At 32.1% G+C, this 27,881-nt stretch overlaps 1 protein-coding gene and 1 long non-coding RNA gene across 2 annotated transcripts; both read left to right on the top strand.

The window, feature by feature from the left end:
* The first annotated feature begins 62 nt into the window (after positions 1-62).
* On the top strand, positions 63-16,746 carry hop (tyrosine-protein kinase hopscotch). The gene is made up of 22 exons (XM_089705188.1): positions 63-517; positions 845-996; positions 1,975-2,133; positions 2,452-2,629; positions 2,879-3,033; positions 4,135-4,227; positions 4,342-4,461; positions 4,702-4,850; positions 5,332-5,466; positions 5,548-5,675; positions 5,761-5,897; positions 6,117-6,314; positions 6,712-6,862; positions 7,203-7,341; positions 7,748-7,822; positions 7,956-8,071; positions 8,500-8,721; positions 10,919-11,071; positions 11,373-11,546; positions 11,841-12,013; positions 12,672-12,821; positions 14,193-16,746. The coding sequence occupies exons 1-22, from the start codon at positions 278-280 to the stop codon at positions 14,329-14,331; spliced, it is 3,336 nt and encodes a 1,111-aa protein (XP_089561314.1). The 5' UTR covers positions 63-277; the 3' UTR covers positions 14,332-16,746.
* A 267-nt stretch (positions 16,747-17,013) lies between these two features.
* Positions 17,014-22,321, top strand: LOC149481732 (uncharacterized). The gene is made up of 2 exons (XR_016316800.1): positions 17,014-17,169; positions 22,030-22,321. It is a non-coding gene; the product is annotated as an uncharacterized LOC149481732 (long non-coding RNA).
* Positions 22,322-27,881: the final 5,560 nt, after the last annotated feature.

Here is a 27,881-nt window from a genome sequence, read left to right on the forward strand (position 1 = left end):
ATTTAATCGTTTATATATTAGTTTTTGACTACAACCCTAAACAAACATAGTGGCAACTGGCAACTGGCAGTGGCAAGTGGTGACCTTAGTTGGTTTATAAATAAACATTTTAGTTATTTCATTGATTTATTTATTGTGCATAACTTGATACGATCCTAAGACAAGATGATCGAGACTCGGATAAATATGTCTACTACATTTTATATGCGTTAATTTCGATCGAATCTTATCATTGTTAGCGTCTAATTTTTTGTGGTTCAAGTTTACAAAATAAACCATGGCTGCACATGAGACAGTTAAAGTAGCCGTGGTAATAGATCCTTTGCCGAATGTAGTTCCATGTTCTAGTACATTGACTGCAGAAGAATTGTGTATACTTATGTGCAAGAAATATAACATTCCTCCACTGACGCGTACACTATTTGCTTTACGAATCAAAGGAACAGACTATTTCCTCAAAGATAACAGCAAAGTTCTCTCCAGTTCAAGAGATTACGAACTCAGAATAAGGTTCAAGGTAAATGTAATGATAATATTTGCTGTTACTCTATTAAATTACTATATATGATTTAATTTTCTGTTTATCACATATTTAAATTATTCATGTCACTTATACCTATATATCTTTTACTCCTAACATTAATTCTATGTCAATGAAATCATACTAAATAATAGATGTGATATATTAATGTGAATTACCTTTAAAAATAAAGCCTGATGCTCATCATCAGCCTGATCATGAATTGAAACATACTTATCACTTAGTAATAAAACCTTGAATATGATTTTGGTTTTTAAATATTTGTGATGACTTATTTTTTGATAATTTATTTCTGGTCGATAGGTACCTCAGCTGAGTCTGTTGATAACTCTTGACATGACTACATATGATTACTATTTTCAACAAGCAAGAAATGATGTAAACGAGAATAGAATCCCTGAAATTAAATATCCTGAGCATAAGCAGGAACTTCTTGGACTGGGCATTGCTGATATGTAAGTAGTAGTTAATCACTAGACTATATGAGTCAATATAATTATCAGTATAAAGTATGGATTGTTTTGTATATTAATATTTCTGTGTGAAATGTGTAATATAGTTTATAACTTTTTTTCTATTTAAATAATATTATACTAAGTGACTGGTAGCCATCTGCTATGCTTCAAACAAAATTCTCATTTCATATTAAATTCAAATTTCATATTAAACAAACTATTGATACATTGATACATACAATATGATAAGAGAAACCAAATATAGCTTGTAGTACTTGGTGAAGAAGTAGCTTACTTTACTTTTGGTTTTAAATAAATAAATGGCTATGCTGAAAATTTCTTCATTGATTAATTATATACATACCATCTTATATTTAACACAATTTTATTAGCTTCACCTGTATGTTGGTATGTAACCAACATGTCTGTATGTAAACAACTCCTTTAGAGTTGATTTTACTAACTTTAAACAATTTAATTCAAACTTTGTATGAAAAAATGCGCATGTAATATGTGTATGAAAAAATGCGCAAATAAGCATGTTTTTGGTTATTTTATTAACTAGTAGTAATCTTATTTGTATTTCAGTTATTTTGTTATATTTTGAAGCAAAATAATATTGAATATAAGTATTACATAAGTATAGAGAATAATTGACAAAAATTACACATGTATTATTGTTTATGTACATACAATAACCTTACAGGTTACATAACATGATCTTGTAATTAATTATATGGATGTCTAAGTAAATTATACTGTGATATACAAGTAATTGTGCATAACAATAATTGGTCCAAGTGTAAGACAATGGGCTACAATTATGGCGCAATTTAGATATCACAATTAAAATGACTATGTTATTTATGTGTGTTTGTTTTATTATTGACTTAATGAGTTAATTAAAGTGAGATGATATTTATAAATACAAGTTTTCTAATATTTCTACACATTTTAAACTGCATTGTTTATTTCTAGGATGCGGGCCATATTAGAAGAAAAATTACAATTAAATGATGTTGTTAGAAATTACAAAAAGTATATACCAAAAGTGATAGTGCGAAGGCATGGGCCATTTCCTAAGAAGCATGCCTATGATTGCCTGCCTCAATTATGTTCAGCAGGCCATAATGTTAAGTAAGTAAAGCATTTATTTTTTTAATTTATGATTTATTCAGTTGCAATATAGAAAAAATGTTTTGCTTAGACTTTTTTTCTACATTTCAATCAATATAACTGAAAAACAATTTATTTTTAAATAAATCGAGAAACATTTAAAATAATATTAGTCTATTAATTATTCGAATTTTGCTGTCCCAAAATACAATTATTGTGAGCTAAAAGTGTTGCAAAGGTCCTCTCATTAAGATGTATGATATGACAACAATTACTATTATTATTCTACTTAATTAATACAGCAAGTAGCAGTTTACATTCCTGCTATAAATTTTTCAGCTATGTGAAGAATCTGTATCTGCAACAATTATATGGCCTCGCTCCTAACTATCTCGCGGAAGAATACAAGGACACAATATGGCAGAATGGTGCAGAGAGTATACCAGTTAAGGTCGTGGTGGCGCCGTTTCACCCGCACCAGCCTGGTATACGAATATATAACACTTTGAAACGAGATGTAAGGGAAATATTATGATACCTGATTTAGGCTTTTGGATGGAAGTTAAAAAATGTTAAATATGATTATAAGACAACTTATTGAAGTGGAATCGAGGCCTATAAATTTTTGAAATAGGCAACATTGACAAAAAAAAAAAATAATAATAATAGAGGAAATGAGATTGTCATGTTTTTATGTTAATGATAATCAAATATGTATATGTATTTGTTAAATTGATGTAAAGTTATAAACTTATTTATCTTGCAGTGGTTTCATGCTTGTACTATTGAAGAATTAATATATTTGACAAGGAATGGTGACAATTCCCTGGAAGTATCAAGAAGAGGGACTCCACTCTTTTTGAAATTCAAATCTGAAGAGCAACTTACTTCATTTATATCTGTTTGTGATGGTTATTACAGGTATATAATATAGACATGCGTTTTTAAGTAGGCATTTTTACTTTTTTAGTATAAATAAGATTTTCTAGCAAGGAATGTTTAAAATTAATTAGTTTTTATAGTGTCATAATATTTTATATATAATTATTTGTATTGTTATACAGTTGTAAATAATTAAACTATTAATAATAAATTTAGATTATAAGCTGCATGAGGTCAGATAATCATTTATTAACATTGAGTGCAGCTATAATGATATAAATATTAATTCAAGGATATAAATAATTTGTACATAATAAAGCATGATTGTGGTTTACCCGCGTCATTATGAAAACAATATGAGAATAAATTTTCATTCAATCTTAAAAATTGTATAATTATGTAGTTATGTATTGTGAAGTAGTACTTAAACTGTGATAATCACAAAGTGTTACTTTTTTTTTCGAAATTGGCTTAAAATCTATACATATAATAAATCTGTAGAAGGGTCAATTCTGTACATTGAAAATATTGAAAAAATAAATAGCAGGGGGTGTTACTGGATCGATACCAAACCCAAATATGTGATTAAAAAATTTTTTGTCTGTCTGTCTGTCTGTCTGTCTGTCTGTCTGTCTGTCTGTCTGTCTGTCTGTCTGTATGTGAAGACATCACGTGAAAACTAACGGTTCGATTTCGATGAAACTTGGTATAATTATACCTTATTATCCTGGGCGTAAAATAGGATACTTTTTATCCTGGAAAAAATACGTAGAAAAAAAATTAATCTTAATTTTTCAGTTTTATCCATAGACGTTGTTCTGTAGAACCGCGAACACACGTTGCGTATTATTATAGGCCTAGCCGTATTTGGGTCTAATAGATATTAATTATAAGATATCATTGTCAGAGTTACTCAAAATGGAGAAATAAGCCATCCACGCGAAGACCGACATCCGCGCGGACGGAGTCGCGGGCGGAAGCTAGTTACTAATATTTAATTTTTGACAATAAAAGAGTCAAGTTATTTTAGAATAAATATTTAGTAAATAATTATATCAGTATTTTCTATATTAGAAATATATTTACCAGTGTATGTATGAAAAAAATATATTTACAGCTTATAATATTTTATATACTCAGGTTGATGGTGAAATGGACATTCAATCTTTCCAAAGATGACGAAACACCGTCCCTGAAAGAATTGCATAGGATAAAATGCCACGGGCCAGTTGGGTAAGTATTAGCATAATATATGCTAATTTTGTTGTCAATTTTTGTATGTATGTATCTCATACATTGAATCACATTAATACTCAATCAGTCCTTTCATTGTTGTTTTTATTTCAGCGGTGCATTTTCATACCGCAAATTGGAGGAAAAACGTGGAAAAAAACATGGTTGTTATATATTACGGCAATGTCAAGATGACTACAATGTGTATTATTTGGATGTCTGTAGTAAAAATGGGTATGTTTGTTGCAGTTTGGTAATTGATTGGTTTGTCGTGTATTATTTATGTAGATAACTTCCTTTTAATGTTCATCAAATTTAAGGGAACATAATTATTGTTTGTGCTTTAGTTCTAATTAAATTTATAAATATGTATTTTTTAAATGAAAAAAAAAAGATAGATCAGGCGACACAGACAGAAGCCAAATCCAACTCTTTGTACAAACGCTATATTTTTTAACTTTTATTACTTTGCAGCACAACTGAAACATATTGGTTGGAATTTAAAGGTGATGGATATGTGTTTAACAAAGAAAAGTACTTTAGCATCGAAAGACTAGTGGGCTGCCATCAGAACCCTGAGGGCAGGATATTTTTAAACGAATGTATACCACCTTCTGAATATGGTGAGCAAAAAATATAATTTTGTAAATATTTTTTGTGATGAAATCTTCTTTAGAAAAAAAAAGGAAGATTACGTTTTTTACATTGTTAAAAAATTATGAGAGATAAGAAAGTGATAAATATTTTACATGATTATCTGAGTGTAATTTGACATTGAGCATGCATTATCAATTTGGGAGATATCAGTTTATTTAGCTTTGTTTACTTGTACTTGCAAAATGATTTCGGGTTGAATTTAGAAATGCGTTGCCTGAATTTGTGGATACTGAAGGTGTCACTGACTTCGTTTGAAACCCCTGAAAGTAATTTTAAAAGCGGAAGTTACGTCTTCAAAGATGTTGTCAATGTATTTTTTTATGGACCTCTCCAGCCTTAAACACACACAACCCCACATACGGCGATGTATTTCTAAATTTTAACATGACATCTCGTCTTTGATTTTGCTTCCATTTAGAGCTATGATACAATTTTTTTACATTACAGATAAGTCACAATTACTTCTTTGTGGCGAGCCTGTCAAAAAGGGCGTTAGGATCGATCAAGCTGAGTTACAAGATATTCTTAAAGACAACAAAAGTCCCCGATGTCTACCTAATAAAGATATTTTATTATACACAGGTATGTTAGAAAATGGTTAAAAAAGATATTACGCTTTAAAAGTCGCAAATAATGAATTTATCAATGTGTATTTTTTTATAGGATCGGAAAAAATGGGTTCAGAAAATATAACCGCCACATACAAGGCGTTATGGAGGCTCGATGAAACCAAGAAACTTCTAGTCGCGTTTAAAACTTTACAGAGGGAAAGGGCGAATGATTATTTAAAGGTATTTTTTATAATAAAAAATGAATTTGAATTTTGCATATGAATGTTATTGGGAAAAACTATTATAATATTGTGTTTTTTAAAAGGATTTCATAGAATTAGCGAGTAAATGGGCGTGCGTTCAATCAAGTTCCATAGTACGGTTGTATGGTGTTACGCTCAGTTCGCCAACGGCTCTCGTACTAGAATATCTACCATATGGACCTTTTGATGTTTATTTAAGGTAATCATTTTTCAATTACCTACTGTTTCATTCGTTAATATTATTACATACTCCTCTTATGGTTTGACAGATTCTTAAGTTTTTTTTGAGAATATACACATTGTTGAGTCGTAAACTATTTTTATATTCTTGACATAAATAGGAGTATTGATAAAAAGTCCTATTAAAATCGAAATCAAACCTAAGTAATAAATATAATATTATCATGTATTTTAACAGAGAAAACGAAGAGAGAGTGAAGCCCTTACATCTAAAGAAAGTAGCGGCTGGGTTAGCCCGAGCTCTATGGGATTTATCAGAAGCCGGAGTGGTGCATGGAGATATCCGTTGTAGGCGATTGTTACTCGCTTCCCACCAATCTGATAGGATTATTGTAAAGCTCTCTGGACCTACTTTACGGCAGTATACGCCTCAAGAGTGAGTTCAAATATATTTTGTTCAAGTATGATATCTATTTAAAATAGTAAGTTTATATCTACTATATAAAAATAAGCCGGGTTTTCCTTCCTGACGCTATAACTCCAGAACGCACGAACCGATTTCCACGGTTTTGCACTCCGTGAGGTTTATAGCAAAGAAAGGTGTCTCTGGTGGCGAAACGGAGTTCGCCCGGTTTGCTAGTCTATAATAAAATAATTTAATTTGATACCTAGAAAAAAGTAGCCTTTATTTAATTCCTGGTCATTTAATAGTATAAAGTATATATTATATCGTAAATTGTATATCAATCATCGAATCTTCAATGCCAGAAGCATTTTTTATCCTTTATTACAATAAAAAAAAAAGAAGTAAATCATATTTATATATATTTTAGTGTTCACTGGATTCCAGTAGAGTTCTTCCCAGATATGAGTTTAGCAAAACGGTCGGTAATTGGTGATATTTGGGCATTTGCTACGACTCTATGGGAAGTATTTTCCTATGGACAATCGCCGACTGAGACGAATCCCGTACTTACTGCAAGGGTACGTATTTTAAGTTATTATAAATTTTCTATTTTCTACAATCTATAATGTAGTCTCTTTGTATATTCACTGGTATTAAAATTCCGATAATATCAAAAATTGGCGCCGAATCCTTTCCATACTATACACAAAAACGCAAATTTTATGTTTATATCATTTTGTAGTCTATTTTTAACTATTCGGCTTATATTTATTATTCTTCTCAAAATGTATTGATTATGCTGGAATAAATCTTATTTCATTCCAATTTTTAAAGTAACACATATTCAGTTCCTCTAATTATAATATCTTACCTCCCTTTACTTTATTTAATAAATAATTTAATAATGAATTGTTATAGAGTTACGAGATGGGCGATAGACTACTACGACCAGCTCGATGTCCTAGTGAAGTGTGGGCTCTCATGCGGCAGTGTTGGCAGACAGAACCACTGAGACCGCAAGAAATCATGCGAGATATGAACCATATGTTGCATCGAGGTAATATGTTTTTTTGAAGTGAAAACTTCTTTAGCGGCGTTGGGTATAAAATCTTAAACTCGCGTCAGGACACGTGGCCTGATCGAAAAAGCGTAAGACGGATTTTTTTTTAGCCCTTATATTCCATGCGTAAGACGGATACCATTCCAAAATATCAAACATGCTGAACGTTAATAATCAAGTTTTCACTTCTGCCGGCACTCCCGGAGTGCAACCCGTCTTTTTTTTTATTTAATTTAAGAGGTGGGTAGTTTTGAATTGTCGGGCAGATAAAGCGTAAAATTCTCAATTTAATATGATAATAGTTCGAATTCCTTCACTAATATAGTGCAGAGGATTGGCAGATTCTTGCATTCTACGGTAATTATCTTTTTTATAAAACTTGACTTTTAATTGTTAATTTCAGAGTATGTACCTATACATGAGTATGAGGAGCCAAAGATTTCACTTGATCATTTGGAACATGCGGATACTGTATCAAGTAAGAATTTATTTATCTATATACTTAATATAATTAATTAAGATAAAATAAATACCGGAAAAAATATATTATGTACAAATTCTATGAAATATTTCATTTTGCTCCTGAAACTTAAAGTAATTTATGTTTGCAGGTGATAGGTTTATACCGAGTGAACTGAGCGACGCGGGAAGCAACAAATCCTTGATATCAGTCGACAGCAGCGTACATTCTATGAACGGAACTATGTCAGATCAATATGATAACCCCGTAAGTTTAATTTTATCTTAATTTTATTGGTACATATTTTAATTTAATTTTATTGGTACAATAACAACTTTTTAATGCTCTTGAGGCATTGAAAATTTTAATTAATCCGTCAGTCCTCGGATCACAGACACAATAGAAAATCTATTGTGTCTCGGCCCGATCGGGCCGCTCGGTGGTCAATGGGTTAATGAAAAAAGTAGCATAATTGTTCAAAAGGACTTACTAATATTGAGCCATTTCATATGAAATTGACATAACATTTTTTTGTTATTGAAAATCCTTGTCATTAATGAACACAATTTCATTATTAAATTTCCTCGCCTTTTCATCATTGCTTAAGCAACTCGTGGATGTTGAAAGTAATTTTGCAGTTTAAAACTAATACTTTATTAATTTATTAATATTAATTGTCAATCATATTGCTACAGTTTGCGGACAACAAAAGCTCAAACTCATTCGAGAACGCGCTCGCATACGCATTACGTCACGAAACGCAGTCAGGCCGCAGTAGCCGCGGCAGTGTGTGCGGGGGCTTACCCGCTGCATTAGCGCTAGAGCCTGATGAGTTCTGTGCTGCACCAAGGCTTATGGAGTCTATAGTGTCACAGGGGAAGACGTATCTCGTAACGCTTACCAAGAAGATAGGCAGCGTGAGTAGTTATTATTATAGTTCTTATTGTATATGTTACCGGAAATGTATGTAATCCGTCATTGTATACAATTCCTAGGAAATGTATATAATTCCTAAAATCGCACGGAAATGTATGAAATAAATTATTTTATACACATTTCCTAAATAGCTATCGGAAATGTAAAACATTTAAGATATAAGATATGTCGCAGGCTAATTGTATATAATCTGGCCGTTTACAAACGGTCAGCATTGTGTAGTAACTATGCCGATAATTCGTAATCAAAAATTTTTGGTTTGGATAAGGGGGTGGGTTAGGTTAGGTTCGTGTTTTTTAAAACTACACAGAAATAGGAGCCCCACGAAGTGGGGCTCCGTCGGCTCGCGACCGTCTTTTTGTAGAATTTTGGAAAAAGACGAATTTTCGGCATATTAAAACAGCTAGCCGTAATGTAATACGGCGGATTATACAATCCGACTGCGCCAAGTATACGCGGGGACAGCGGGACGAGGGGACTGATTACTTGCCAAATGAAAATTTGATTTTATAAGAATAAATATAAGTTGATTTTGTGATATTTACGTTAAAAGTTAGATAGTTGATTTTTAAAATGTTAATTAGTACGATAATAATATGAACATAATATTATCATTACTATTTTACGGTATGACTGTTACCCGATTGTATCAATAAGAGCTATAATAAAAAAAAAATAACAACGTGTTTTATTACAGAAAGCATTTACTTTACACATTTCCTAATACGATATTGGAATTGTATACAATTCCTAGGAAGACTATACATTTCCTAGGATATGCATGCATTAAATAGTTTTTTAAACAATGTTTTATACATTTCCTAAATGGTATCGGAATTGTACACATTTCCTAGGAATTGTAAACAATTCCTTGATTTCATACATTTCCGGTAACATATATAATATAAATGTCGTAGCAATGTGCGTAGGTTTGCCGGTCGCACCATAGTTTATGGAGATACAGGTCAAGTTTTATTAGGTAGTTCAATAAAGAAACGAATCTTCAATGGCGGCCAAAGCTGACTTTGACAGATGGTAGGATCAGCAAAAAAGAAAATAAAAATAACGTAAATTGATAATTATTTTATTTATTATTTTGTTAATTATTTTAATTTGTTTGTTGACAAACTGTTTTGTTATGATATTTATGTATTTATATTAACTATCAAATGACATATACAGAACGCAACAAAATCCCCATTAATACTCGTAGTCTCGTAATTAGCCCACTGAACAACTTTCCCCAAAGAATATATTATTAAAGAAAATATTATTTACTATGGCAAATACATAATTGTCATTCTAAATTTATGATCGGGTTTCGCATAGGGGTCGACAGGTAGTCAAATCTGAAAATTATAATTTTGAGCAATACATTTCTTTAAATATTTCTTTATTTCTTTGTTTGAGATTCATCATCATCATCAGCCCATATTAGTATCCACTGCTGGGACTATACAAGTGGGCATGGACACATGTCGTCAAATTTTTGATTCTTCGACATGTCGGTTTCCTCAGGATGTTTTCCTTCATCGTTCGAGCAATGGTGTAGTCCAACATGCGCAGATAAATTAAAAAATCAATTTATACGATTTGAAACTTGGTGGTATTTCTGTGAAAAGTTCATATTATTTCTTGTCCATATTTTTTTTTTTGCAATTTCAAGGCAATTCTCAAAACTTTAAACTCCAATATTTCAGAAGCTAAGTGACTCCTCACTCCCCCCTTTGGAGGAGGGATTCCCACCACTCCCCCCTCTCCTCCCCCCCACAAAAACCTTAAATTCGAGGGTTATATTTGTACACTTCTTCCAAAAATTATAACAGGGAAAATTAAATACATTTTACTTTACCCTATTTTTTTGCATACCGTACGGCCGTGTGTGAGCGAGAAGGAATGATAAGCGCCGCCATTGAAGATTCGTTTCTTTAAAGAACTGACTAATACCTGTTTATACTCACCAAGAGGAATGGTAGCGTGAATACAATAATTATTGTAGACCTTACAGAATATAGATGTAAGGATTCAAATACTGCGGCAATTTGCGGAGATTTTCCAGTCGCACTAGCGCTCGAGCCCAACGGGCTTTGTGCGATTCCACTTCTTTTACTTCTTTTACTATTGATTTACGTCCAACTTTATACTTATATTTTATAACTCATCCGCAAAATGCTTTAGGGTAACTACGGTCACGTATTCAAAGGTTGGATGGAACGTGATAACCAAGAATCTCAAAGAAAGGAAGTGGCAGTTAAGAAGCTTACCCGTCAAGAGTCAGAAAGAAATGGCAGTTTGTATGAAGACTTTAAGAATGAATTGGAAATTATGAAGGTACTTGAATAATTCTATATACAATTACTTAATCTTTAATATTAAAAATCTAAGTTAGAACAGTATTAACATTAGGATATTGACATGATAGATATTATGACAAGATGTATTTTTACTAAATGTATACACTTACTCATGAAAAAGTTAAGTTCAATTTCTATTAAATAGTTTTTGAGTTTTTAATTTTTTATTTCTAACTCAATTATAATCATATTAATTATTCGGTAGTAAAAATAAACAAGTTTATCAATAAATAGTGCAATAAGAACCTCATATTTACATGCATGTTTCCTTTGCACAGTCGCTACAACATATAAACATAGTGGAGATCCTCGGTTACTCCTGGGACCACGGTTCGGATGTGCTTATCGTAATGGAGTACTTAGAAGAAGGATCACTTAATTATTACCTGAAGTTTCAAGGAGATAAGCTCCGGTTATCACATCTGCTCAAGTACTGCAAGGATATAGCCACTGTAAGTATTATAAGTAGGCATGCTTCTCGAGGAATTTTAACCGTGTGTTTTGTAATTTCTGGAACTTGTAATTAATTATGTACGTTTTACTTACGAATTTTGTAAAGCAATAAGAATAGTGATAAATCAGCACAATCTTCGACGTTTATTTTGTACGCATATTGCGTAAGAGTTGAAGACAATGATAAATAGTTGATAAATAGTTGATTCTTTCTGGTATTTTGTCTATCTATCCTTCGATATTTAACGAATAATGCACACAAGTAATAAATTAATTCAACTTTTTATTCACAGGGTATGGACCATGTATCCGCGAAGAATGTAGTACACAGGGACTTGGCGACGAGAAATATTCTGGTTGTTAACAAATATCACGTCAAGATTTCCGACTTTGGTCTTGCGAGGATCATTCCCAAGGAGGAGAACGCGTATAGGATTAAGACTGAACGATTGCTGCCTATTAATTGGTATGTTTATTTTTATGTTTACATTTGAATTGATATCAAGACTTAATGTTGAATAGCGAATAATAGTATTGAATACAGAAATGGTATTATATAATAAATCTTATGTAGTTTTCGTAATTATTAGAAAGTCAAACGATTTGTATCTGTAATAAGCGTTTAAATTTTGGCATAATAAAGAGCAAGGGTAGGGGTAGGAGCTACCATGATATTGTATTATTTCCTGTGTGGAAAAAAGACAGAGCTATACAGGTCGTTTAGCACTATCACTTCCATTATAGTGCTTTTATTTAAGTTAAAACTGCTTTAAATCATGGTAACCACCCAAAGGTTTTTAAATCATTTATTTTCTTTCCGTGAACCTGTAGGAAAAAATATAACGTTGAAAATAGTTAATTATATACTAATCATCTAGCTGCGCTTCGCGGTTTCTCCCGCGTGGCTCAGCTCCTGTTGGTCTTAGCGTGATGATGCCTATAGCCTATAGCCTTCCTCGATAAATGGGCTATCTAACACCGAAAGAATTTTTCAAATCGGACCAGTAGTTCCTGAGATTAGCGCGTTTAAACAAACAAACTCTTCAGCTTTATAATATTAGTATAGATAATGATAACTTAAGAATAGAACGCTAGATAACTAACACTGCATTTACACTTGCCAGGTACGCGCCAGAATCAGCGGTGGAGCCGTGGCACTTCTCGACGAAGAGCGACGTGTGGTCGTTCGGCGTCACCGCGTGGGAGATACTCACGCGCGCCAACATTGAGGTGCCCAAGTTCGACGTCGAGCGGCCACGGGAACGGGCCTCCTGGTAACATTCAATTAAAGTATTATGGTACGCGTCACGTAAAAAGAACGCTGGATGAAAGTGATGGGGTGTGTTTGCGCATGGATATCGAGTTTTGCACGAAAGCTATGTGCCGATTATTTTATTTTTGAACTAGGCTCGCGAATCGTGGCTTCGCAACTACCTATTTGTTATTCTTATACCACCTCATAACACCAAATAAACCGATAAATCGCCAATGCGCAGCTTAACCGTCAGCGTTCTTTTTACTTGACACGACCTGTACGTAGTATAAAACAAAGTCGCTTTCTCTGTCCCTATATTGTGTGCTTGAATGTTTAAAATTACGCTACGGATTATGATGCGGTTATTTGAAATAGATAGATTGTTTGAAGAGGAATATTTATATCTATAATCTATTAGGGTTTTTTTTTGAGATTGATTAATTAAAGAGGAAGGACACAGCGGGCGAAGCCGCGCCGGAAAGCTAGTATACTATGAAATATAAGTCTTTATGACGGAATTTAAACACGATTCATTGATTGTTATTTATCGCGAATTTTCAAAATGTTGATGTGTATGTGATAAGACTTAATGAAAGCCGCGTTTGTGCGCCGTGTATGTGCTTTCTCTGTCATTTATTTATTGTGATGTTTCGGATGTTGTCACGTAGAGACTGAATAATAGGCGCGTTGAATTTAACGCAAGGAAAAACTATACCATGTCCAATTCAGTATAGCTATTGTTGTTGCATACAAAATATAACAACTTTGTCATATTGTCCGCGTAATACTCACGTCATGCGCATGCTTTCCACGGCGATTGACCATTGCATCTTGCGTTGAAACAATCAACTTCTATCCGCGAAGCGGCAACGTCGCTTCAGAATTTCATTATTGAACACATGTTTCTAGATCGACACTCAAGACACTAGTTGAGAAAAAATGACACATTTTGGATCTTGTCGAACGTTTGCATGATTTCTATAGTTTATGTAACTGTTACTTCGCTTTATAACGCCTCTCTATTTAAAAATAAGTTCATAATATAAAACGTATGTATTGATCGTCAATATCATACCTCCTTTTTGGCGCAGTTTCATTAGTCTATAGGGCCCGCATGCGGGGTGCGAGAGATTTCTGGAACGCGTGCCACAGGGCCAGCATTCGGGGAACCGTTTTCATTAGTCGATAGGGCCCGCATGCGGGGTGTAGGGAGAACCTCCATTTTCCAAGCTGTATATTGACCGATGAATTTCATTGGTCGATATCACGGTCGGTATTAAGCATGCGGGGAACTTGTTTTCATTGGTTGTTATCTCGCCTGCGGGGACTCCCCGTATGCTGTATACCGAACGAGTTAACGACTAATGAAACTGCGCCATTTCTATTGCAGCTTTCAGATTCCAGACGGCTGTCCTTCGGAGATTTTCAGGCACCTAATGAAAGACTGCTGGGCGCTAGATCCCAACATGAGACCTAAGTTCATAGACCTCGTGCACATGTGCAAACGTTTCATGGATGAATACAAATAAAATATTATCAAGACTTTGCCAATTAAAATCTATTTAATGTAATTATAGATTAATCAGGGTCAACTTCATAAACATTGGTAATCTCAAAATATAGTACAACAATATTCGACGCTGTGTGCAATATGTAACAGAATTTTTTGCTACTTAGTTTTTATTATGAGGGCTTCGTTTTCTATTTTTTGGCCTAATTAAATTTGTAAAGAAAATGTTTTGGAAGACGCTCTGTTTTACAATTTTATTAGTGGCTATAATAACAAATACTTCAAAGTAATGTACAATATTTTGTGCGTCAAGAAGTCCAGAACTTTCTTATGCCCAAATGTTTTTAAAATTCATGAAGAGCTCAAATAAAGTAATTGACGATAGATTTGCTTATCTTAAATTTTTATCATATTAATTGTTATGTCTGACGTGTATATTAAGTACGAGGTGCATATATTAAATAATTACTTAAAGAAATCGAAATTCTATACTCCATCTATCTCTATTAAACAGTAAGTTCGTTCTAATTAGCTAGTTGGACTAATATCGTGTTTATCTTTAAGAGTTTTTAGATAGATTGTATATAGAAAAAAGATTTGAAATACAACGCAATTAAATATAATCCGGTGACAACGATTTTTGGACGCGACGGGTGCTTAAAGTTCCTGACTGAACGAACTAAAAATGATCACTTTTAGATTGACGTATGTCTACTTTGTTTTAGGCATTAATATTATTGTTGATTGTAATATGAAAATGGCATGAGTTTTTCACGTAAATTCGTTAGAAAATAGCTTTTCTATACTAGTAATAGTGGGACACTAAAACATCAATTTATATAACAATAAATATTTATATTAACCTTAACTTTACAAAACTTCTATTTTAAGTTTCCAAAATTATTTTAGTATTCATCTGACATATGAAATAGATATATAAAACATGTTAATGTCTAATATGTATCTTTCGAATTTAGTGAGAAACTCATATTTGCGCCACGAATGGAAAAGCGTGTAAGTGTGAAGTTTTGTTGTTCCTCTACGCATTTGCTTTAGATATCAATAAGATATGATTTGTTTCGTGTTTAGTGCAATCAGACGACGAGAGTCTGTTACAATTACCTCCGCTTGTAAGGCGATAGTTTAAAATAATTTATAAATATAATAGTGGATGATTTATATCGTAATTTTATTATACGTTTACTTGCCTATCGATGGAAATTTTAATGTCAATTGTAAGTTAAAGTTTTAATTTTAAGGATAATTTAAGAGGTTTTATTGCTAGTCTAATCATTCTTAAACTCTTTCGTAATATGGACCACGATACAGTTCTTATATCAAACAGGTAATATGAAATACAGTGTAACAAACTTGTTTTAAATCAAGTTTTTTTTGTTATTAGTTTCAGAATGGTTATACTATGTCGTAAGTTTTGAACCAAAGATGATATTAAATTATCGTTTGTTATAGTGACGAGATAATTTTTTAAGGAATTATATTATGTAAGTAATTTTTAATATTGTGTTATTATATTGATTTTTAGTATGCTGCAATTTTTTACTTTTTATGTTGGAGAATGTATATTTGAATAAGTATGAACGTACGACCCTAATTTTGTTAAATATTTTACTTATCTACTTGAAAGTAAGTGCAATAACTGCAGTGTTGGATAAATTTTATATATTTTTCAAGAAGATTTTCCGATCAAGATGACTATTCGTAAAAGAGTTTATTTTCTATGTCTACTTTGACCGTCTGTTTTTATGGTTAAAATGCAGATACGTAGAACTGATTACGTTGGTTATTATTTTTTATATATTTTAATTGATTGAATACTGGCATGATTATTGTGATTAGAATAAATCATAAGAGATAGAGACTGAATTGTGGCGCGGTGCTAAAATGTAAAGGCCTTATTTTTTATAGTTTATTGATGTGTGAACATATATATTATATTACGTGATGTTTCAACTATAAGTTAAAACAGGCAATGCATACAACCATGTTTCTTAGCAAGTGTAGTATGAGAATTAATTCGAGCCTTATTTCGAAGTATATATGGTGTTAATTTGATTGTTGAGCTTCTCTAAATATCTATATATTTCTGTAACTTCAGTTTGGAGCGCCTGTTAGAATGGAAAATGGTTCAATAGTGTTGTGAAAGGGCTTTTTAAAATTGTCTCGAATTATGTAAAAGGGATAAAGTCAATTATGGAATTAATTTCATCTATTTAAATTTAATTATTTTAAAACGGAACTTTGTAACAACGAATAAATATTGGATCAACTCGCCATAGTTACCAAAATAGAGTACATGTATAGTGTATAAATTGGCTCAAGATAGAATCTAATCAAGGGAACGTGTTAAAATCAATTATTATATGTTAGTAGTGTTGCCGTTGTATTTCGATAAATTTTTATTTCTGTATATAGTAGACTAGATTTCCGCCCGCGTTTTCAAAGGAAAACCCGCATAGTTCCCGTTCCCGTGGGATTTCCGGGATAAAATCTATCCTATGTGTTAATCCAAGTTACCCTCTATATGTGTGCTAAATTTCATTGTAATCGGTTCAGTAGTTTTTACGTGAAAGAGTAACAAACATCCATACATCCATACATCCATACATCCATACATCCATACAAACTTTCGCCTTTATAATAGTATTAAGAAAGATTAAGATTAAGATTAAGATTAAGATTATACATTATAATGAATAGAATTATGATATGATAGATATGTTTTATTGTGAACGACCATGTTCTTGCGAGCAATATAATTACTGACTGGATGATTTAATCTCTGAAGACTAGAAGTATGAGAGGGATTAAAACATAATTTTATTGTATTCCAATACTTGTAATCTATACATATAATAAAATCGTAGGAAAGTCAAAACTGTACATTGAATATTTTTTTAAAAGAATACATAATCCATGATCTATAATCGATATAGAAGCCAAAAATATAGTTTTTAGAATTTTTGTCTGTTTGTCTGTTTGTCTGTTTGTCTGTTTGTCTGTATGTTTGTCCGAGCTAATCTCGAAAAGTACTGCATAGATTGACTTCAAATTTTGCATGAATATTACTAACAGGTCGTGTGAGGTTTTTTTAAACATATTATCATGCTATCACCTCCGGGGGAGGAGCTGTGAACCTTTACTTTTCTTACGTATTCCGTGTACTACGACAGCGTACAATCTAAAGACTCATGTTTAAATGTTGTTTTTGAGTAAGCCATGCTATTATCTAGCTTTACACTATAAAAACTACGTCATTTACGTAATTTGGGCAGAGAAACTGTTTAATGAATCTTAGTACTATAAAGACAAATTTGATTCAGCGCCATCTATGAGATTTCGTAAAAATCAAATCAATTTACATGTTATCACTACTGAACACAATGTTAAAAATTAATAATTTAAATATAATTATGTTATTTATTTATTTAACTCTTTAACCCATAATAAATCTTCCCTTACCTATAAGGTGCGCTTATATAATTCGTGTGAATATACTACATTTTTAAAAGTGAGGGTAGATGTATATTATTTTAATTCAAACTAGACACCATTACAGTTAATCTAATATTGATTGTGTTCATTGGTTACATTTTTAAAAATCTTCGTGTTTTAATAATTCGATCACGAGGCGGGACTCTAATACAAAAAGGTTAGTTCGTTGATAATTATTATTCCTTCATCATTTACATGTTGTTAGTAAAAATATACTTTGACTGTTAATACTTTTGTTCAGTATTTATCTGTATGATTATTGCTTGGTAATTAATATATTTTCATGTCGTATACCTAATTATAAACATAAGTGTGATGTGAAACTAGCTGGATTTATTTTTACACACTCACAGTCTTATATTTTGTGTTAATGTTAAAATAGTATTAATAGTGTAAATCATAATATTTTTTCAAAGTTAAAAATATTTCCTTTTTTCTGATGGTGTTGCCATCGAATTAAACCGCGCTGTCGTTTCGTTCACAAAAAGTCATGTTATTAGGACCGAATATGTAGCCGCCTCAACTTACGGAAACGAGAGTAACCTGCGTTGTCTGTTAGTTATTGTATAGTCGAATTTAACGTTACATGGAAATTGGAATCTAAATATATGTATACCTACTTATATTAAATCTGTAGAGGTCAATTCTGCACATGAAATATATTTCCTAAATAACTATCACGAGGTGATTAGAGATCGACATCGACGTCAAAAATGTTTGTCCGTCTGTCTGTCTGTATAACCGTTATAGAAACAAAAACTACTCGACGGATTTAAACGAAACTTGGTACAATTATTTTTCATATTCGTGAGCAGAGCAGCAACTCCATTTTTAAGCTTTCGTCGCGTGTGCGTTCTTAATGCGTGTATCTTAATGGTTAAAGCTACACAGAAATCAAGTATGAAAGAAATGTTCTCCTTATTATATAAAAAATATCTCCCGACATCATAAATGTCTATCTTTTATGGTTGAGCTTAGGAGTTCAAAGCTTTCTGATTATATTTGTCTACTAGCTGTCCCCGCGACTTCGTTCGCGTGGAATAGTGACTATGGGACCTATGACCATGGGCTCAGGGTGGGGCAACAATAAAAAATCATTTTTATTTTCATGCTCCCACTCCCGCGCCCACTCGCACTCCCACGCCATATGCCACGTTCAGTCCTAATCCCACGCCCACGCCCACTCCCCTTCACAATTAGTACCTACCAGATCAAAGCCAGGGTAAGCGCCCCACCCAGCCCCACCGTGGCTACGCCCATGCTGAATTACTACTTAACATACAATTATTGAGTAAATACGTACAACCATACTGTACTGTTGTACTACCATAAATAATTAAAAGAATTGTTATCAAAATTTCTTACTAAACTGAGCTAAAAAACTTACGTACCAAATTATTAAAGAAAATCAAGAAATGAAATGCCTAACCTATACCAAATAGTTACTACATATTATTGTAATTAAAAATTATGGTTAGTATATAATATCGAAAATCAAAAATGCCTAACTATAACTAATTCTACGTAAAATTTCTTTTAAATTATGTCATATTATTTTTTAGGAACCAGGGGGGGGGGGGGAGAGGAGCAAATTCTATTTCCTTCCTTTCTTAAACGGATGTTTTTAATAATCTATGGTGTAGCCAGTAGCCACTGATCAGCTTAATCGATACTCAGTTTTTATCAAATCCAGAAACAAATCCAAATTAGATCTTTCCTGTCTCACGCACGTAACTAAAGGCTGAAGAGAGAGAGAGCACGTAACTAAACCGTTGAGACGAAGAAAAGTGTATAGATAAAGGAATAAATAATTTCATAAACTTCCCGACGATCTTTAAAAATGAATTATAACTTTCATTTTTTTCATTCCCACTTTTACCCCTATGTAGGTATAATAAGTGGATGAACCAATTTTGATACACTTTATCTAAGAACCAGCGTCGGAAAATATTCTGCCTAACAAAAAAAACCGCATCTAATTCGGTTTACCTGTTAGCCAGCTACGGTGCCATAGACAGACACACACACACACACAGAAATACATAGCGGTCAAACACATAACACCAGTCTTTTTGCGTCGGGGGTTAAAAATATAATACGACATAATTTAAAGGACATTTTATGTGGAAAATTTACCTATACACCAGGGTAGATAATTTTTGAAACAAAAAAAAATCGGAGTAGGATGAAACCCATTAGAAAAGGATATGATAAAAATGTAAGGAAAAATAAATTACGGTCAATCGGAGTTCGGGAAGTGCGATGGGGGGAGCTTTTAAGAGAAAAAAATGGTTTCTCTCGATTTCTCGATAATAATAACACCTGCTAATTTTTTTCTACATATTTTAATTGTACAGACATCACTTTTCCACAATTTTATTATATGTATTGATGATGATGATTGAGATTATAACACTCTTAGTCCGTTTTAACTTAATTTTTATTCACCCGCATCAGTGCCACCTAAAAAATCTTTATATATCGAAATTCGAGCAAAGTTAAGAAAATGAGAAATAAGAGTTCTCAAGGATCGTTAGAGATAAGAGGCTTACTATTGACCGAAAACAACATGTGTTATGCCGAACCTGAAACCGCTTCACAACGAGAATTGCGGCTCACAGCTGACCGCGAACGGCATGTACTATCCTGTGAGACCGAAACCTTCACTGAGAGGGTATATAATATAACGTCTCACAGCTGATCGCAAATGGCATATTGTACTATCCCGTGAGACCGAAACCCTCACTGAGAGGGAATTACGTCTCACAGCTGATCACGATCGTCATATTTTATCTCGAGAATTCTGAAACTTTTACTCAATATGAAGACCGTTTGACAAATAATAGGATGCACCATAATATTATTCGATCTCTCGAAGATGAACATGAGCATAAGCAATGACTAGAGTAGGGACGCGAATATTACCATTATTTGAGACAAGAACGATTAATAAGTTTGTTTAATGAAAGATTAAGAATTGAAACTATTGGTCTCTTTAAACGGACGAATAGCGAGAGGCCCGTCTTACTGCAGACAGATTTCGACATAGTCTTAATGACTTAGAGGTAAACATAGAAGATCAATCTACAAATTCGGTGGTGTGGTCCGACAAAATAATATAAAAGTGGGTTTGCTTATAACCTCACAATTGATTACAGATCATCTTCTGTATAGGCGATATTAACGTAGTATGTTCTTTTTGTAATGCTTTAAAGTGGAGTAAGGAGTCGGCTTTCGTTTGAAGATACGCCAGAACCTTTGAAATCACTACTTTTAAGTTTTAGAGGAACATGTGCAATCTAAACAGTTCTTAGACAATATTAGCTCTTATAGTATTGCGTTTTAAATGATCCTTTGGTGCTCAACAATTATCAGATGCTCCTTTCATTCTTACTTTTAAGATACAAGGTCAAGTTTATCATTTGATAGGATCCCTTTTGCCTGAAGGCCAACCTAAGTTTCTTTAAATATATTATTTTGTATTCGACTACGACGAATAATCGAATACAAGAAATCAATATTTCTCGAATTTAAAACTGAACTCATTTCACAATTTTAGAACATGTTAATTCATCAGGTTAATCCGTATAAATGCGTTTTAAATCGACATTAGAAGCTTTTCCTCAAGATGGTGATATTAATATAAAATTGGTATAAATGCCGATAGACGGAAGTCTATCAGCACTCAGGAATTCCCTGAGCGTGTTATAACGCCCAGGCAACAGTATTACAATTTTTCCTACAGTAGGGCGACGAATGTATTTTCGCATAGCAACGGAGGGGAACTCGTGGGGGGTAAAGTGACGCGGGCCACGTACCACAAACATGTTTAGTTTGTGGTACCGAGCGCGAAAGAAAGTCATCGTGTTTTTAGTAAAGTTACTATCTAAACTAACGTAATTTATTACTTAGGTACATATTCTATAATGGTGCGCTCAAACTGTTAATCTACATTTAATTTAGATTATTATTTTAATTACTAAGAAATGTAGAATTTAAATCACATTCATTCATGTTTTCCTCAGTTATTCGATGTTTATGATTTTCGATGATTTTAAGATTTTCTTATCAGAGTATTCAATTTTAATGTAGTGAAATTTTATAAGAGACAATTAAGAAGATTCAAAAATAAAGTGTCACATATTTTTTTTAAACGACGAATGACGAAAAACGACCGAATCGCGGACGAAGTCGCGGGCAACAGCTAGTATGTAATAATAATATACTAACCAAGTATAACAATATACTTGGTTTTTTATTTAAGAATATGGTAAACATTTTTGGAACTTGCTAATCGATATAATTATTTTTTCCCTGCTTTATATATTTCAGCTGTTTAATCATGTATGGTATATTTTTGTACAGGTTTTAAATATGAGTTATGTAAATATTGAATTTAATTTATGTTATGATGCTAGATGTATATTATATTGCCCGATGAAAGGTGGTCCGTTTTATTTGCCATGAATTTATAAATATTAAATAGTTGAGAAATATTGCTGCTTTTTATTTTTTCCACTAACTACTTAACTACATCATAATCAAATTTTTAATTAATGATTTCTGTTCTTTACAACATATGTTATAGCAGATACTAATTTGATTACTATTTTGATTGTGGAAAAGTGACGGACCGATAAAAAGTACATTGTCTCACATAATATAGTAAAATAGATAATATTATAGCCGTATAATAATTATAATCGAATCATCAGAATTGAAACTAACCCCTTATCCACGTCCGCTATTATGTAAGCCTTGTTATGAATTCATGTGTGACTAGACTAAACCGAGTCTATTTTTAGCTTTCCATTAATAATTCAAGACGATACAGATATAGAGCTTGGTGATACTATGTATATTTTGTTTCAGTATAGATATCTTTATTACTACTCCAATACTTTATTAAAACTTACAACACAAAGACTGTTAGTCTTTCCGTTAGATCAAAGACATACCGGAAGTATTTTTATTTTTTATAGGCTCGACTGATATTGAATTTTCATTAGGTATTAGATAGAGTATTATAAGAGAGTTTAGTACCTATAGTTACCTACCAAGTAATTCGGTGAAATTCTATTATTTCAGACTTTTAGTCTTCTCTTTTTTAAGTTACTGTACAAAATACACTTTATAAAAGACTTCTAAATACATGTGTTTCTAAATTTGTATAGGTAAGGTGAATCGGTTTCGTTGAAACCAACGCCTGAATCCAAATTTCTCTTTACTACCTAGGATACTTTTGGCTAGAGTGAGACTATTGCATAATAGCTCTTTAATGTTAGCTTGTTCATAAAATACGAATCTTATTAAAATAATGGATACTAATAACGGAGAATATTAGCTATTTAATGGGCGCGCCGTGCGTGTTCGGGATTTATTGATGGGGCGGAACCTCAATCGTAGGAAGTAAGGTAAAAATCTTGTTGCAAATTTCATCAATATCGACTACATAATATGACTCAAATGTTGGAAACCTAAATAACGAGTGGTAATAATAAATAGTTGGTAACTAATACTTAAGTTCTTCAAAACTAACACTTACGTAGCTATAGATAAGTAACATACCTACTACTTGTTAGAAATAGTAATATAAATTACCTTCATATTTTACCACTAATCAAAGACATTAACATAGTATTTCTATCTAATATAGTATCTAATAAATCTCTTTACCTTTAGTCATGACTCATAAGATATGCTCAGATTTGACAAGGGTTCCCAACAAGCCATTTAAAGTTAAATGGGTCTTGTCTTGTTGCTTTCGATAGGTATATAATTATGATATTAATTACATATATAATATGTAGGTACATAGAGCAATAATCGATAGAGAATTATTAATTATTATAAATTAATGGGTATTTTAAACAAGATCCAGGTGGTTGTTTTGTTTTTTAAATACACAAATTATTATTCTTGATATCAAAACGAACATTAAAAAAATCGGTTCAGTGGTTTAGGCGTAAAGAAGAGTGAGACAGAGTTACTTTTGTATGGTTGGGAGAACTGTGTTTAGCAATAAAACGGATTACGGAGAACGATTTTTTTTTATTCAACGAATATAATTTATCTGTTTTTAGCAGATTATATTCGTTGTATATCGCTGAAGATATGTTAACATTGCGACAATCTAATCGAGGAACCCTTTCTGCAAATTGCAATGATGGTTCATATTATTTATCTGCTTATCCTTATACCTACTATGTGCTCTATATCATGGACATCGTCGAAGTTTGAAGGTTTTTGGGGGATAATCTATTTTAGTTTCAAACATTTTCATCAAACACCTGACTCCCTCTGTTAAATACCACTTTTTAGCCGTTTATGGTTAAACAGTGTTAACGTCCTGGCTTCGCTTGGGTTGCTCTACATGGGTAGGTATGTATAAGTAGATTACCTTCGTTGCTCGGCAAAGATCCTGGTTATCTAATGGTAAAATAATTTATAATGTCCGTACATAATTTTTTTAGTTCAATGATTGACAAAAAATAAATAAAAAAATAATTTCTTAGAAAATTAGTTTAGAAGAGAAAAAATACATTATTTAGATAACTGACGTAGTAAGTAAAACCAATTTGAGTAATACGATCTAGTTAACTTATTATAATAATATATATCTATTTCTAAATATGATATATGATGTTTTTTTTTCGTAAAGAATTTAGATGGATGTTGGTTTGGAAGTTTGGTATGGTGATTGATCCCTGTACCCACATGGATCACATATTTTCTGAAGACTAAATGTTTATTTTATAGTTCCTTTACTTCAATATTTTTGTTGAGTCAAATAACTATTTGGTAGGTAACTACCTAAATTATATGTGGTTGTAATATTTTCTGGTCTCCTGTGTACTTTATCATGGTAAACCTCCTATTTACTAGCTGGTCTTAGCGTAATGATACCTATGATGGTGATGGTGCCAATAGCCTTCCTCTATAAATAGACTATCTCACACTGCAATATTTTTTTTCAAATCTGATCCGTACCTAGTTCTTGAAATGAGCGCGTTCAAACAAACAAACAAACTCATTAGCTTATTAATATATTTTTTATATAGATTTGATTTTTTGTTGTTGTTACGATACAGACACATTGATCAGTGAAATACCTATAGTCTGCCTCTTATACCTATCTCTCCAACAATATTTGTATTTCTGTGCGCATATTTGTCACTGATTCCTTCCAAAACGGCTAGACTGATTTTATTAAAAAACATTAAGGCAATTCGATTTGATTCGGGAATACGTCGTTCAAATTTACAATATGAACGCGAGCGAAGCTTTCGGCAAAAGTTAGCCTTTTATATTTGTCTCCAATCTCCATCGCAATTACTTATTGTTCTCTTGTTGCAGCAAGCAGCAGCAAGACAACAAGTTAGGTAATCATTCTGAATAAAAAAAAAAACTAAATAAATAAAACCTATAGTCTTAAGAATCTTTCTAACCATGTCTTTTAATACGTGTATCAATACATATACTCACAAAATTTAAAATCAACCTAAATAATACAACGAATTACTTAATACTTATATTTAATATAATTTGTTTTATTTAGAAGCCGTGTAGACAATAAGTTTGATTGACATCTCCCAAACAAAGGCAGACGCTAGTCTCTTCGTATGTATAGATAAACTCTGGTAAATCTCCTCATTTTAATCAAATCCCCTGTCTCTGACCCCTATCACAAGTCGGTGAGACACTAGAGATCTGATATATGGGGGTTCTTTTATCAATCTTGATATGAATACTAATTTATAGCTAGAAGTTAAATGCATTTTTTTAAAAGTTGTACTTAAATTCTGTACTTTTACCTTATCCATATTCCTATAAATTAAAATAATAAAATTTTTCAAGGATTCAAGCTAAACTGTCTGCTAAGTTGCCCCCTCTCACAAAAAAAAAAATCATTGATAAATATGAACATAATATTTTTGTTTTAATTACTGGGTAACATGTTTGATTAGGCAGTAGACAAAGATACATTTATCCAACAGTAATATATAAACATTTTAAAATACAAAAATACTATCTATATAATAGGTATAGTGTGTATTTAGGGAGACAATATAAAAACAAAAGCTGTAAAGCTATTAATAGAGTCACTAGCAAAAGCTTTGAAAAACTAAAAGCGCTTTTATTGAAACTTGTAGATTTGTTGGATAAGACTAAACTTAGTTTACACTTATCAGTTGTTGGAAACTTTAATTTGAGGTTGTTAAGGTTTCGTGTTGATATTACATACGGGTTGAGAGTTACACGTATTACGTTATAATTACTTTCATGCCTGTGAGAAGTTATGAAATGTGCCTTATTTTTATGAATACTATTTAAATCACTAATAGAGATTATCACTCATATATTATTGTGGATTTCATAAATAAAATATCTTTTTTCTTGTTGAAATCAATCTATACTTAGATTTTCCTTGACTTCTTATTCCCTCAGCTTCTTCTTTAAATATGCAATGAAGTTTATTTCTGGAATGGATTTTACATACAATATGTTGACAATAACATGCGTAACAAAAGCAAAATAAATGCTAGAAATGCTGCTTAAATGAAGACTGACTCAAAAGTTTTTCACCAGTTGTTCACCAAAAGTTGTTTGTGTACCTACTCGTCACGTTATCACGAGACAGATGTTCCACATGTAAATGTTTATCTCCTATTTCATCCACAAAAGGAAGTTAGCGTTTCCTTCTAAAAGGTTCATATTTTTGTGTTTATTACACAGATAGAATTATCTTATTTTGCATATTATTTAACACTAGCTGCGCTTCGCGGTTTCACCCGCGTGGGTCCGCTCCTGTTGGTCTTAGCGTACCTACTAGTATATAGCCTATAGTTTTCCTCGATGAATGGGCTATCTAACACCGAAAGAATTTTTCATATCGGAACAGTAGTTCCTGAAATTAGCGCGTTCGAACAAACAAACAAACAAACTCTTCAGCTTTATAATATTCGTATAGATATGGGGTATTGGTAGATGGATAAAAAATTCAGAAACAACGGCTAGTAGGTACCTAACTGTTTTTTTCAGAAACATAACTTATATTTCCTTTTGAATTATTAATGTGCGATTTCGTATTTTATAAAGATTAAATTGTAATATTTCAGAATAATCCAAATCTATAAATAACACGAAACGTAACCGACACGATTCGAGTTGGAGTTGACAAAGTTTTGTTTGTTACTGTGTAATGGCTTCCCGGATTGTAATCAAATATTATCGTTATTAAAATCTGTTTGTTTCATTCTGAATTCATCGGGATAGTATTCAAAATGCATCTCATATAAAATTTTGCTACGTATTATTGCAATTTGTTATACCCATATTTTTACAGATAACCGGGAATACAAAAGGTACAATTTTATGAAGAGCATTGTTGACATGAATATATATTATGGAAATAAAGGATTGATATCAAGATATTACCATTATATGAACCATAAATCGACTGCTATATAATAACAGACATTATTTCATTTTATTACAAACGAGCGACTGATTAATTAAGGTTGACATGTTTTCACCTTCCTGAAATAAAACAACACCTCGAACATATTTGATATTTCTACTCTAAATTACCATAAAAAAACGGTAACGGTAGTGTCTTGAATTCAAATGAGTAATTATTTTATAAAAATAAAATAATTTTCCATATGATCTCCCCAATATTCTATTTATGGAACTCTATTTATGGAACACCTACTCTCGTATTCCACAGAGAGTTGTTAAAAGGTACAATTTTTCCAGCACTTATAAATATAAATATATTTTTTCTTTCAAGAGACAACAAGTCACAATGAATATTAAAATTATGCCGACGCACAGAAATTTACGTTCAATAATGAATCAAACAGGTAAATAATACTTGTGAAATGGGTGAGGTAAACCACAGTAAATAGAACTATTTTTTCTGTATTAAAGCGATGTGGCTGTAAGCAATTGCTACATTAAAAATCATTTTGTAGAGCATAATTTGAAATTAGTACTTTTACTTTCATTGAAGTATTTTAATTTTTAATAGATCATGTGACCTTTGTAGCACTA

This window comes from Colias philodice, chromosome 16 (assembly GCF_061535455.1).
Source record: "Colias philodice isolate Cphi_HAF_F1 chromosome 16, ilColPhil1 Martin Lab GWU primary, whole genome shotgun sequence".
In the NCBI taxonomy this organism is placed as follows: Eukaryota; Metazoa; Arthropoda; class Insecta; order Lepidoptera; family Pieridae; genus Colias; species Colias philodice.